Genomic DNA, 15,238 nt, shown 5'->3' with positions numbered 1-15,238 from the left:
TTATTGAAAGTTACTACTGAATCTGCTTCCATCACCCTTTCGGGCAGCACATTCAAAATCACAACTCGCTCCGTAAAAAAATGTTTCTTCATTTCCCCCTCTGGTTCTTTTGCCAATTAGCTTAAATCTGTGTCCTTTGGTTACTGACCCTCCTGCCAGTGGAAACCGTTTATATAGCTCAGATTTAATTATTTTACACACAGGGTGATGAATGTGTATAATGGACTGCCCAGGAACTGGATAATGGAAAATTCAACAGGCAACTGTAAGACTACTTGGCAAGGCAAGTGATCGAGAGATACAGTACACAATATTTTCTGGACTTGATTGGGCTGAAGGATCGCCAATAGTTCTTTCCAGATCTGGACATTCCTATGTCTAAGTCATTCTAGGAAGAGCAACTGCTGGCAGTAGTAGAGCTTAATAAGAGTATGTGTATTATTCAAAGTAACTTGCAGATAGGAATTACCCACTTGTTATTGCACCAACAGTGGCTACAAAACAAGTGGAACAACTTGGGTGGAACATGGGGAATCAATTCACGAGACGGTAAGGGACAGCTAATCATTTAGTGAAATACTGCTCCATAAGACATTATTGATCATTGAATCTTTTATTATCAACATCCTGGGGGTTACCACTGTCAAAAAACTTAACTGGAACAGCCACATAAATATTGTGGCTACAAGAGCAGGTCACAGGCTAGGAATTCTACAGCAAGTCATCTCCTGACTCCCCAAAGCATGCCCACCATCTACAAGGCACATGTCAGGAGTATGATGGAATATTCCCCACTTGCCTGGATGAGTGCAGCTACAACAACACTCAAGAAGCTCGACACCGTCCAGGACAAAGCAGTCTGCTTGATCAGCACCCCATTCACTCCCTTCACCACCATGCACTATGGCTGCAGTGTGTGCCATATACAAGATACACTGTGGCAACTCACCAAGGCTCCTTCAACAGCACCTTCCAAACCCACGACCTCTGCCACCTAGAACAAGGACAGCAGGCATACGGGAACACCAGCACCTGCAAGTTTCCCTCCAAGTCACACACCATGCTGACTTGGAACTACATAGCCGATCCTTCACTGTAGCTGGGTCAAAATCTTGGAAATCCCTCCCACCAGCACTGTGAGTGTACCTACATCACATGGAGAGCAGAGTTTCAAGAAGGCAGCTCACCACCACCTTCTCAAAGGCAATTAGGATGGGCAATAAATGTCGGCCTTGCCAACAACGCCCACATCCCATGAATACATAAAGAAATGCGTTCAAACATCAGCCGTTTCCAAAAGAGTTGCCCAGATTGGTGAATGTTTTAAGCTCATCCTAAACAGAAGACCCAGGCCTAGAAATTGCTCCCATTTCAAACCCATGAGACGGGCACAGAAAGGGCCAATAGTAATGCGCCATACCTTGATACGCTTCAAAAATGTATCAGATTGAATGATTTTTCAGGTGTCCTTGGCAGCAGCCTAAAAATGGCTTTACGATTTTTACATATTTAATGAGGGGCTTAACACCTGTTTGAGGACCCCTTTCCTGCAACTGGGCTGCCCTGAGCACAGCCGATGGCAGGCTTTTTTATTCGTTTGGGGGAAGTGGGCGTCGCTGGATAGGCCAGCATTTATTGCCCTTCCCTAATTGCCCTTGAGAAGGTGGTGGTGAGCTGCCTTCTTGAACCACTGCAGCCTTTGGGGATTAGGTACACCAACAGTGCTGTTAGGAAGGAAGTTCCAGGATTTTGGCCCAGCGACAGTGAAGGAACAGTGATATAGTTCCAAGTGGTGTTCCCATGCATCTGCTGCCCTTGTTCGAGGTGGTAGAGGTCATGGGTTTGGAAGGTGCTATCGAAGGAGCCTTGGTGAGTTGCTGCAGTGGAGGGAGTGAATGTTGAAGATGGTGGATGGGGTGCCAATCAGGTGTACATACGACCTGATTGGTGCTCCTTAAAGGGGCCACTGGAAGTCACTGCCAACAAAAAAGGTAAACTTTTTTTTTAAACTCTTACAGGAATATATATAGTCAGAATGTTGCTCCCAGCTCCATAGCAGCTCCCAAAGGCCATTCCCACTCCTTCCCAGGATCTACCTGAGAGCAGCTGCTGGGCTGACAATGGCCTGAAACTAACAGCTGGTCACCATCGCAATGCCTGGCGGATGTGCAGCAGCCGCCCACGGATCACATCATCTGGTTTCAATGAAACCTGAGTTCCAAGTTCGATTCTGATGCAGGGATCTTTCCCCGTGACTGGTTCACTCTCAAATCTCCACTCCATCTCCACCCCAGGTTTTAGGAACACGTGCAAAATGATACTTAATCTTAAAAAAGGAAGCACAAAGTGGCAGATAACATATTAATGCTACAACCTCTTGAAAATATAACTGCAACAATATGAGGTAACTATTTCAATGTGAAGGCTCGATCCTAAGCAGGTTAATAAGGAATTGGGGATTTCCTGCAATCGGTTGAACAAACATCTTTGAAGGTTTAATAAGGAATATGTCTAAAACAGCTGTCTAAGCATATGTAGACATGATGGTTCTGCAACGGAATGAAGTCTCTGCCCTTGAAGTTTCATTCTCTTTCACTGAATCTCAATTTGGGGTGTGACCCCTCTATGACAGCACACGTACCTACAAGGGTTAGAATAAAAATCTTTGCACTCAAAATAACACAAAACATTTTGCATAATGCATTACTTTTTGAAGTGACTATTACTCACCCAACACAAAAATCATACCATGAACCCTTTTGTAAAATTTAAGAGTTGGCTTACAATCTACAGGGTTTATTTGGTGCATGTGTGTCTCTTTCCAGCCCTCCTTGTCACGCCCACACTATAGCAATATCCTCTCCTAGTCCCAATTAGCTAACAGCAATGAGTGTAAGAAAGCAGAGTTAACCACTGATCATTGCCTATGGATTAGCTTGCAGCAATATGAGTGCTGCTACTGAAAATGTCAGTTGCTTGAACTATCTTCATTTCCCATTTTATACTAAGGTGATGTGCATTGCTGCAATCCTTGTATAATTGAATGCTCTGTTCTGATTACTGATCCAGTGCTAAAGTGTCGATAATGTCAATTACAGTAACAACTAATCAAAGTATTGATACAACCTGATTCTTGCTGTGACTTCTCTGAGGGAGGGGACTGAGCAGCAATGGGTAACTACAATTTTAAACTAAAGGTAGAAAGATATACAATGACAGAGCAATTTATCAGAATGTTTCACATATTAAATTACTTTCTGGAGTGCAGTGACTAATTATGTGAGCAAACAATGGAGAAAATTAATAGAACACTAGTGTGAAACATCTTTAAAAATAATCTGTCTTATAAGGTGTATTTAAGTGTCAATTTAAATAATAAAATTCGTTCAACAGCTTTTACATTTTCAATCAAAACAAAAATCTTTGTTCATAATCACTGTGCTAAAATCTTACAAGCACCTTATTAAATAGTTATGACAGATCAGGATTAATATTGCACAATTAAATACTTTCATGGTAATCAAAAATAAAACTTGGCACAGCAATACTAAAAAGGTTCAAAGAGTTTTTTTTAAGAAAGACAGAAGGTATTGACATAAATCTTAACTTAAATTTCTAAGTTTCAGAAAGGATTCTTCATTAAATTTGGCTTCTGGTGCTAAACTAATGTAGTTTATATTGACTTTCCTGTTTGTATTTATTACATTAAAATTCAGAGGTTAGTTAACAGTACTGCAGAAATTCAACATTGAATGGCTGTTAATATACAGTACTGATTGTTAACGTACAGTATTGCAGATTCCATGTACTGAATGTTAATGTACAGTACTGTCTGATTGTTAAATGTACAGTACTGCAGATTCCCAGTATTGTGATTGTTAATGTACAGTACTGCAGATTCCCAGTGCTGTCTCATTGTTAATGTAGAGTACTGCAGATTCCCAGTATAGTGATTGTTAATGTACAGTACTGCAGATTCCCAGTGCTGTTTGATTGTTAATGCACAATACTGCAGATTCCCAGTGCTGTCAGATTGTTAATGTAGAGTATTGCAGATTCCCAGTATAGTGATTGTTAATGTACAGTACTGCAGATTCCTAGTGCTGTTTGATTGTTAATGCACAATACTGCAGATTCCCAGTATTGATTGTTAATGTACAGTACTGCAGATTCCCAGTGCTGTTTGATTGTTAATGCACAATACTGCAGATTCCCAGTGGTGTCAGATTGTTAATGAACAATACTGCAGATTCCCAGTATTGATTGTTAATGTACAGTACTGCAGATTCCCAGTGCTGTTTGATTGTTAATGCACAGTACTGCAGTTTCCCAGTGCTGTCAGATTGTTAATGTACAGTACTGCAGATTCCCAGTATTGATTGTCAATGTACATTACTGCAGATGCCCAATGCTATTTGATTGTTAATGTACAGTACTGCAGATTCCCAGTGCTGTCTGATTGTTAATGTACAGTACTGCAGATTCCCAGTGCTGTCTGATTATTAGTCTACAGTACTGCAGATTTTCAGTACTGTTTGATTGAAGTCTTCTGGCTGATCAGCATACACATAATGGCCAGCACCTCTAATAGCCTACAAAGCAAGAAAAAAATATGTTAATGTTGACAAAGTATGTTGAACAATTTCCAGCATTGACATTTAATACAATTTTACATAAAGGTTGGTATCACTTTTTAAAAAAATCTATTCTTGCCCTAGATTATGTGACGTCTTAGATCACTCTCACGGGTGAATCTCAACCCTCCAAAGCTTTCACAGTCCAACTATCCTTTGAGTTATTTGTAAGTGTTTATCTGGCAGTGCTACAAAAAATCAGCAAGCCCTGCTTGTTAATTGCTTTTACACACTGGACTGTCTTGTTCCTCTATAAGATTACAGTTCAGTCTTAGAAGAGATAAAGCATCCCAGAAGCCCTAATTTGAAGTATTAAAATGCAAAACAAATAATCGAACAGCGATCAAATACAGTTTTGTATTTATTGAACATCTTTCTTCCGACTCCTTGAGTAGATAAAATTCAAGATCACAATTCTAGGAGCCGAACTAAGTTTTTGTAGATAACTTTCAAATACATGAAGTATTTATCTTTTCTGTTAGAAATATCAGCCTGTCTCTTCCGAGACTTACAACGTCTTGACTTCCTCATGATTTTTAAGCAGTCTTCTCATGTGATTATCCATTTTCTCTCTACAAAGACTTGCTCTTCTCTAGCACTTCAGGACGTCCCAAACCACTTTCCAGCCAATGAGGGTCTTTGTGAATTGCAGTCACTGTTGTAATGTAGGAAGCACAGCAGCCAATGCCCACAGCAAGCTCCCACAAACAGCACTGTGATAATAACCAGATAATCTGTTTTTAGTGATGTTGATTGAGGGATAAATATCAGTCAGGACTCCAGAGATAACTCTTCTGCTCTTTTTTGAAATAGTGCCATGGGATCTTTTATATCCACCTGAGGGGGCAGACGGGGCCTCAGTTTAATGTCTCATCCAAAAGACGGCATCTCTGACAGTGCTGCACTTATTCGGCACTGCACTGGTACTGTCGGCCTAGATCTTATGCTCAAGTCCCTGGAGTGGGACTTGAACCCACAATCTTCTGACTCAAGAGGAGAGAGTGCTACGCCTGAGCTACAGCTGATATAGTGTAAGAAATTCAATGAAAAGAAACACATAATTCTTTAAAAGTGATTTACAGAGTTTAGTTTAGAGCTGCAGCCATTTCATTATTTCGTTCACTCAAGGAGTCAGATAGAAGAATGTTTATTGTAAGTGTCTAACTATATTTTATGATTATTACTTATTTTAAAATAAATTCACTTAGTGTTGTAAACTTAACCTATGGTCTGAGGTGATGCTCAATCACTCTCAAAGACTGCAGTGAGATCTAATGCACAGGATGTCTGCTAGCTAAGAGCAATTACTAGGCTTGGTTTGCTAATAGTTTCCTAGACACATTACCAAAAGCTTACCTGTATCACAAGCTAAGAATGGATGCTCATAAACATATGGTAAATTGGGGTTTGCCCAAGGGAGTGATTTAAAATACAAAATCTGAAATGAACTACAGTAAAGTAGTTTGAAAAGATCTAAAAACATCTCAGATTCAAATAGTGTACTTCAGATATTGATTATGGCAAAAGCAGGGAGGAATTTAAAACCATCACCATCACTGGAGAAAAAGTACTAGGAAAACTAATGGGACTAAAGGCTGATAAGACCCCTGGACGTGATGGCCTGCATCCTCGAGTCTTAAAAGAAGTGGCTGCAGAGATAGTAGATGCATTCGTTGTAATTGTCCAAAATTCTCTAGATCCTGGAAAGGTCCCAGTGGATTGCAATACTACAAATGTAACACCTTTACTCAAGAAAGGAGACAGAAAGCAGGAAACTATAGGCCAGTTATTCTAACATCTGTCACTGTGAAAATGCTAGAATTCATTATTAAGGAAGCAGTGGCAGGACATTTAGAAAATCATTACACAATCAAGCAGAATCAACACAGTTTGTGAAAAAAAATAGTGTTTGACAAATTTACTAGAGCTCTTTGAGCATGCAACGAGCAGGGTGGATAATGGGGAACCTGTAGATGTAATGTATTCGGATTTCCAAAAGGCATTTGATAAAGTACCACATAAAAGGTTACTGCACAAGATAAGAGCTCACGGTATTGGGGGTGATATATTAGTATGGATAGAGGATTGCCTAACTAACAGGAAAGAGTCAGGATCAACGGGTCACTTTCGGGTTGGCAAAGTGAAATTAGTGGAGTGCACAGGGATCAGTGATGGGGCCTCAACCATTTAGAATCTATATTAATGGCTTTAATGACGGGACCGAGTGTATTGTAGCCAAATTTGCTGAAGATACAAAGATAGGTAGGAAAGCAAGTTGTGAGGAGGACGCAAAGAGTCTGCAAAGGGATGTAGAGAGGGTGGCAGATGGAGTATAATGTGAGAAAATGTGAGGTTATTCACTTTGATAGGAAGAATAGTAAGGCAAAATATGATTTAAATAGAGAGACTGCGATACAGAGGGATCTGGGTATCCTCTTAGAAGAATCACAAAAGGTTAGCATGCAGGTTGAGAAAGTAATTAGGAAGACAAATGGAATGTTGTCTTTTATTGCAAAGCAGATGGAGTTTAGAAGTGGGGAAGTCTTGCTGCAGCTGTACAGGGCATTGGTGACACCACACCTAGAGTACTGCATGCAGTTTTGGTTTCCTTATTTAAGGAGGGATATACTTGCATTGGAGGCAGTTTAGAGAAGTTTCACTAGGTTGGATCCTGGGATGAAGGTGTTTTCTTATGAAGAAAGGTTGAGCAAGTTGGGCCTAAACTCACAGGAGTTCAGAAGAATGAGAGGTGAGTTTATTGAAACATACACAATTTTGAGGGGGCTTAACAGGGTAGATGCTGAGAGGATGTTTCACCTCATGGGGGAATCTAGAACTAGGGGGCACAGTTTCAAAATAAGGGGTTTCCCATTTAAGTCAGAGTTGAGGAGGAATTTTCTCTGAGGGTCGTGAACCTTTGGAATTCTCTATCCTAAAGAGCTGTGGCAGCTGAGACACTGAATATATTCAAGGCTGAGGGAGACTGATTTCTGAACTACAGGGGAGTCAAGGGTAATGGCAAACAGGTGGGAAAGTGGAGTTGAGGCCAAGATCAGATCAGCCATGATCGTTTTGAATGGTGGAGCAGGCTATTACTTATATTCTTATGTACCTCATGTACAAACAAGAAATGTGTCCTTAAAAATAATGTATTAATTCACACTCTGGGAAAACCAACTGGGGTTAAAACAAGACTTGAGAAGTTCAGACCAGAGTTTTAAACAAAAGGACTTTTAGAATTGGCAGATGATTCTAATTAGTAACTGGAACTAAAATGTTCAGATGGCTAAGGTCGCTTCGCTAGGCGGCAATGTATTTTAGACAGATAAGGTATACATGAGAGTATTCCTCAGGAAGGCAGTTTGTAACGAAAACTATGTATGGTGATAGAATTGAAGTACTTCATTATAGTCTAACAAGTCTAAGAGAGAAATTGTAAAACATCAAACAATCAGGCTGTCCTTGGATGGCTGATTAAAACTTGACCATCAAAAGTTTCTAACATGCGTCTGTCCAAATGAATGACACTTAAAAAACAAATTATCGCGACAAATCGATCACTTTGGTTACCTGAACAAATAGTTTGGATAAAGGATGTTGCTTTGTAAAATTAAGTAAAATTTTACAAACTGGTTTTCTCACCCCAAAAAGAGACGGTCAAGAGAGATATAGAAGTTACAGTAGACGATGGAGAAGTCAGAAGAAATCACGAGGAATTTGGCAAAGCTCAGATTAGTCTATGAAGAAAGTCTTCTATGTGAGATAAGTCAAGAGTGAGACTTCAAAAAATTCAAGAAGTTCAGTCAGATTTTAATCACTTGTACATAAGAGTGAAGTCTCTGAAAACAGACAGGCTGAAGTCAGCATCCTTGTGTGTGTACATGAAGGGTGAGATGAGATGAACAGATCAGAGAATAGGGTACAGAGGTCAGTCTTTCTCCTAAAGAAATCAAGCAAAGAGACATAAAATTTCTACATGGTAATTTTGCAAGGCTTGCACCTAGCGGAGTGCCAAACAAACCAAGTTTCTGCACAAAAAAACAAAAGAAATGAAGACAAATGGGCCAGAGGTGGCTTAAAAAAACTACCGGGACATGAATTCCCATTTATTTCCCAATCCTTGGATGTCTAATTGTTAAGAACATTGGAAAGTGGTGTCCTGGACGATGCTCCCACAATTTACTGTTTTATGAAAGCCTGTTACAGGTGGAAGCTTTCTGTGCTTGCCCTCTCCACCCCACTCCCCGGAAACTACAAAAAAATGGATGTCAACTACAAATTTCACACATCTCCATACCCTTTTCCAGTCTGAACTTCGGTGAACTGGTGCACATAGGCCTAACAAGCTCTCAAACTGGCCCTAGCGTGTGTAAATCTTGAAAGAAAATCCAGTACCATTTACTTACTATTATGTTGACTGAGGATTTTGGTCTTAGCGCTTTGATCTGTTTTCCGGAGTAGCCATCTATGCAAGAGCGTGCTCCATAAATTGCTGTGATGGAGATGTCCTCTTGTATCTGATTAATCCTCAGTAGCATTGGTTGTTTAGCCCAACCATAAGGTATGGTCATGTTCTTGAAAGCAATTTCACCACTAAAAATATAGGGAAATAGAAAACTTTTTCGGGTGCTCCTGCAATTTTCTTTCCATTCTCTTACGTAACCCCATTCAGCTGGGGTGGATTGCAAATTCTACAGCACTTTATAATAGCCATTGCGTGATCAAGAGGAATTTGAATGGGGTGTCAAGTTCTACAGATTTAACCCACTTCTGAGATGTAACAATTTAATGCAGAGAGAGCTCTAACAGTTCAGTCAGTATTTGAACAAAAAATTGTTGAAACTTAACCAATTGAGTAAAGTACATCAGAGTGATTGAGTTTCTTAAGTTGCTCTTGTAATGATACTGAAACTTAATTTCACTATTTTCTCTTTGATATAGTCTTCTTATTTGAGATCTGAACAACAAATTTCAGCTGCCAAAATTTTGCAGGCAGTGGCAAAGCAAAGACAATCGCAACTGAGCTTGAAGAACACTGCCCACAAAGATCTAGCAATCTCTGTGGCATAGATTTTCCCTTTCTCAACGTTAATCTGAATCTGGCACCGAGTCAAGGGATCTCCAGATAACCAGAAACAGTGATGTCACCAAGCAGGGTGGACAGCCAATCAGATTGAAGTATTCTCGCAGACAACATAACAGGAAGTTAAACACACTGATTATCCTTCATTTTGTAAAATAAATTTTACAGAGAGTGAAATAAAGGTTGAGACATATACATTAGAAGCTGAAATATCAAAGTAAAAAAAAACTTGAGAATTTTTTTTATAGCAATGAAAAAAATTGGCATAATACAAATATGAAATTAGTTTTCCAGGGCCAGAACGGTTCTTCAGCAATTCTTGTGTCTTAGTACACCATTAAAAACCCAATTACACCTCATTAACAAGGAGTAACTTTTCCAGGGGTTTTAACGGTGATATTCGTGTAAAAGGGGAAGTTCTGGTCAGTTCAGTGATTTCTACATGATTGCCATCTGTGGGGACTTCACAGCACAACCTGTGGAAAAACATAGAATCACTGACAGCAACTTCTGGATTTCCATGTTTAACTGCGCATGTGTGGACTCCAGGAGAGTCTCTGAAGAGTGACAATGGTGAATGCAAACAGTGTTACGGACATGATGGGCCGAATGGACTCCTGTGCTGTAACCATTCTATGATTCTAAGTTCAAAATATATGCCAGGAATCTCTGGGAAACTATCATGCTGGGAAAAAATTGAACTAAGAAAGCAGCACAGCTCAGTTCAGTGCTTACCTGGGAGTTTGTGCATTGCAGTGATAAATGTACTCGGTGACAGTATTTTCATCTTCGCACACCGAGGAGAACTTTTGCTTGAAGTCAGGCCTTAATCGCTGAACCAAAATTGGACCTGTGATAAATGCAAGTAACATTTCATCACTGAAATAAGTTTCATTGCCAGGTACAGTTTCTACATTTTCACAGCTAAATGAAGTAAGTTGAAACCAGTTGAGGCCCAAGGACACTCGGGCGGACTCCCCTGCTCTTTTTCGAAATAGTGCCCACGGGATCTTTTACACCCACCTGAGAGAGTGGACAGGGCTTCAGTTTAACATCTCACCTAAAAGACAGCGCCTCCGACAATGCAGCTCTCACTCAGCACTGCACTGTAGTGTCAGCCTGGATTATTGTGATCAGGTCGCTGGAGTGGGACTTGAACCCACCAACCTTCTGACTCAGAGGTGAGAGTGCTACCTGCTGAGCCTCGGCTGACACCCATACAGCAGATTAACTAGTCATTCGTGCGACTTAGGGCTGTCACGTTAGCCTACAAAAACAGCAACTACACTTAAAAAAGGCGATGAAACATTTCTGGACACCCGGAGGCTGCAAAAGACGCCATATAAATAAAAGTTCTTTTCCTTTGTGTAACTGTATTTATTGTAAGAGCCTTTGAATAACAACAGTACAATTGGTAACTGAAGGGGTGAAATTGGTGCCCTGCCAATAGCCTGATTGCTCAAGGCAACTGAGGCACAGGATTAAAGAGGTGCCAGGATGACGAGGGGCAAGCCAGAGTCAGCAATAGCAGACAGCAGCCACTGGCCTGATGCTATTCCACCATGGAAGGGTGGGACCTAAGTGGGCAAAACACCATTTTGCTTGGTTAGAGGCTGTGGAGGGGTGTGGGGATGTATTAAACAGTGAGGCACATGCTACAGGCACAGGAACACCCAAATCACCTTTTCCATAAGTAAAAGGATGGAGAGAGAGATTTGGGGAAGACAGTAGGTCAGGCACCAGGGATCCCCACAGACATAAAGACACACGTTATGGCAGGGAGAAAAGCAAGCAGTTATGATCTCAAAGAGCAGGAGGATCCACAGGATGAGAAAACCTGGGCAGCTGGGGACACAGCAGCTCTGCTACAGTTGACAGATGAGGCCTCAACGCAGCTCAGGAATGCATCAGGCAAGCAGAGGATGGATTACACATTTTTCAATATCCCATAAGCAACACCAGGGAGATCTACTAAAACAGTCTGATATCTGCCATGTGTCTGTCCCCATCACTGCAGTTGTCCAACGTACGTCACACATGTAAATTGTTGCGTTATCCTTGCACCTGATTGGCTCACGCTCATGAAAGAGCAATGAATCACAACGGGTAGAGGGCATACCAATGAAAATTACAACAGAAAATTAAGAGGTATCAAACAAATGGTACAAAAACTACCAAACACAAACCTGCAGAAAACAAACAGTTCTCAATAAAACAAGCAAGAAAAAAACTAATATAAAATAAAATACTAGGAGCACTAAAACCCTGACAAGCTACATGTAGTGTGGGCAGCATGGCTAAACTCTACTTGAGAGAGAAGATTAAGCGGTAATCTGATCGAGGAGTTTAAAATTATAAAAAGGATTCTTCTTCTTCTTTGGCCTCCTTGTCTCGGGAGACAATGGATAAGCGCCTGGAGGTGGTCAGTGGTTTGTGGAGCAGCGCCTGGAGTGGAAAAGGATTCAATAGGGTAAATAAAGGAAAACTATTTCCTCTGGTGGGAGGAATCTAAAACAAGGGGGCATAACCTTAAAATTAGAGCTAGACCGTTCAGGGTTTCTTCACACAAACGGGTAGTAAAAATCTGGAACTATCTTAGCTAAAAGGCTGTGGATGCTGGCCAACAGTTGAGATTTTCAGGATTGAGGTTGATGGATTATTGTTGGGTAAAGGTATCAAGGGATAGGGATTTAAGGCGGTTAGATGAAGTTGAGGTACAGATCAGCCAGGATCTTGGTGAATGGTGGAACAGGCTCAAGGGCTGAATGGCCTCCTCCCATTCCAATATAACTTTTCACAAGGAGGTAAAATGGGTTGAGTAGAATCCCTGGAAAGGAGGATCGTATGGAATCAGTGGAACAGGCCTCATAGGTTGAAACTTTTTTCTAAATCTCTAGGTTGTCAGGTAAACAATCTGAAAACAGCAAAGTAAAATACATCAACACAACAAAAACAAGAAATGCTGGAATCACTCAGCAGGTCTGGCAGCATCTGTGGAAAGAGAAGCAGAGTTAACGTTTCGGGTCAGTGACCCTTCTTCGGAACTCCAGCATTTCTTGTTTTTGTTTCAGATTTCCAGCATCCGCAGTATTTTGCTTTTATTAAAGTAAAATACATGACAGTTTCTACCATTATAGAAATCTAAACGCTTAGCATTCATTTCAGCTACACATTGTGAGGCATAATTTCTATTATGAAAGTTAAAACATATTTACTCGTGTCCAGCTGCATGTGCTAGTTCTTCTGAAACACTGTTCACCAATACTAGTGTATGACTGAGAGTGGATCTGTTGGTATAATATACTTCTGACTGAAACAGAATATATTGACTCGTCCTTACCAAAGGGCCCAGCCAACCTAAGACCCGCCAATGGGTTGAACGGGCTCAGGATTGCACCCAGGGCTTTTATCCAGATCGGCATTGGTCGCTCCTGTTCTGTGTGGTTACGTTGCTCTGGAAATCCCCATGGCTCAACTAGAATGAGGTGCTTTACCCTGAACAAAGCAAATGCATTCACTGTTATATGTCTCTGTGATAGCCACTTAAAAGGCTGGTTAAGCCACAGCTGGAGTACCGTGTACAGTTCTGGTCACCACACTATAGGAAGGATGTGATTGTATTGGAGAGGGTGCAGAGTAGATTCACCAGGATGTTGCCTGGGCTGGAGCATTTCAGCTATGGAGACTGGATAGGCTGGGGTTGTTTTCCTTACAGCAGAGAAGGCTGAGGGGGGACCTGATTGAGGTATACAAAATTATGAGGGGCATTGATGGGATAGATAGGAAGAAACTTTTTCCCTTAGTGGAGGGGTCAATAACCAGGGGGCATAGATTTAAGGTAAGGGACAGGAGGTTTAGAGGGGAGTTGAGGAAAATGTTTTCACCCAGAGGGTGGTTGAAATCTGGAACACACTGCCTGAAGGGGTGGTGGAGGCAGGAACCCTCACAACATTTAAGAAATATTTAGATGAGCACTTGAAATGCCATAGTATACAAGGCTACGGGCCAAGTACAGAAAAATGGGATTAGATTGGATGGGTGCTTGGTGGTCGGCACAGACACGTTGGGCTGAAGGGCCTGTTTCTGTGCTGTATAACTCTATGACTCTAAAAGTTGATCTTAATTAAAGTATCTAAAATGATTTTCCTGATAAAAGACTTGCATTTCTACAGTGCCTGTCACAACCTCAGGAATTCCCAAAGCTCTTTACAGTCAATGAAGTATTTTTTGAAGTGCAGTTACTGTTGTAATATAGGATTAATCCGGCAGCTTATTTGTAGACAGCAAGCTCCCACAAACAGCAATGTGATCATGACCAGATAATCTGTTTATAGTGATGTTAGTTGAGGGATAAATATTGGCCAGGGCACTGGAGAGAATTCCACTATTCTCCTTCAAAACATCTGAGAGATCAGACGGGGCCTCAGTTTAACATCTGATCTGAATGACGGCACTTCTGACAGCGCAGCACTCCCTCAGTACTGCACTGGAGTGTCAGCCTGGATTTTGTGTTCCAATCTCTGGAGTGGGACTTGAACCCACACTCTTCTGACAGAGGCAACAGTGCTACCACTGAACCACAGCTATCTAAGGACATTGAAGCCTCTATAGTAGTAGTGTGAAAATTCAGAAGAGGTAATTCCACAGCTACAGAAAGAGGAAGAAAAGAATGAGGAAATTAAAGAACATAAAAATTAACATTTTCAAAAAAAACTTATAATTTCAGCCATTATTAAAGATAAATTTTGTCTGATAATTTCAATTCAGCTATATTATCTGAAGTTGAACTCAGAGATATAGATCTTTATCAGAATAGAAAAACGTGGCTAAAAATTGTTGTAAATGGGTGGAGGCTGCAATCTGTAATGTCCATAAGTTCAATGTGATATCATTGTTATATGACATATCAGTTTCGTTGCGCTTGATACAGTTGACCTCAGCGCTCAGGAAGAAACACAGGAAGTGGGAGAGAGAAACATAGAAGGGAGAGAAACATATAGAAATGGAAGTGAGAAATACAAGGAGCTGGGTGAGACACAGAAACAGGAACAGAGTAGGAATTTTGAAAAGCAGAAAGAGAAAAACGACAGGGAGAAATAGAAATCAGAAAGAACCAGGAAAGAGGGATAGGGGGAGAGAAACAACGGTGAGAGAGACACAGAAAGGTTAGGGCGTAACAGAGATACTGGGGGGGGAAACAGAGAAAGCGGCAGAGAAATGACGAGAAGCACAAGGAAAGAGGGTGGATAAAAGTAAAGAGTAAAAGAGAGAGAAAGCTCTGTTGATGGTATAAGAATTGGTTTTTGAGACCTGGAGCCAATTTTAACCTATCTGGCCAGTCAAGAATCTGACGGGATTGGGTGCAATGTTGGTTTTATACCCTACCCGATTTTACTCTCAATTCAAGTCAATGAGTAATACTGGGCAGATGTAAAATCAGCGTTCCACCTGATCCCATGGATTTCCCACCTGGGTGAGTTCGATTAAAACTCACTCCAAAGTCTCAGAACCTCTCTCAGCC

The 15,238-nt window shown here is 40.9% G+C and overlaps 1 protein-coding gene across 2 annotated transcripts in view; it reads right to left on the bottom strand.

The window, feature by feature from the left end:
- Positions 1-594: 594 nt before the first annotated feature.
- Positions 595-15,238, bottom strand: part of abhd5a (abhydrolase domain containing 5a) — a 46,863-nt gene continuing 32,219 nt past the window's right edge. For both annotated transcript variants that reach the window (XM_068032577.1, XM_068032578.1), the window contains exons 4-7: positions 13,058-13,212; positions 10,453-10,567; positions 9,041-9,227; positions 595-4,592 (exon numbers count right to left, since the gene is read on the bottom strand). In XM_068032577.1, coding sequence (XP_067888678.1) covers positions 4,503-4,592; positions 9,041-9,227; positions 10,453-10,567; positions 13,058-13,212 — 547 coding nt within the window. In that variant the 3' untranslated portion in view covers positions 595-4,502. The remainder of the gene's footprint in view (positions 4,593-9,040; positions 9,228-10,452; positions 10,568-13,057; positions 13,213-15,238) is intronic.

Source organism: Heterodontus francisci, chromosome 5 (genome assembly GCF_036365525.1).
Source record: "Heterodontus francisci isolate sHetFra1 chromosome 5, sHetFra1.hap1, whole genome shotgun sequence".
NCBI lineage: Eukaryota > Metazoa > Chordata > Chondrichthyes > Heterodontiformes > Heterodontidae > Heterodontus > Heterodontus francisci.
This window is presented reverse-complemented; position numbering and strand designations above follow the sequence as displayed.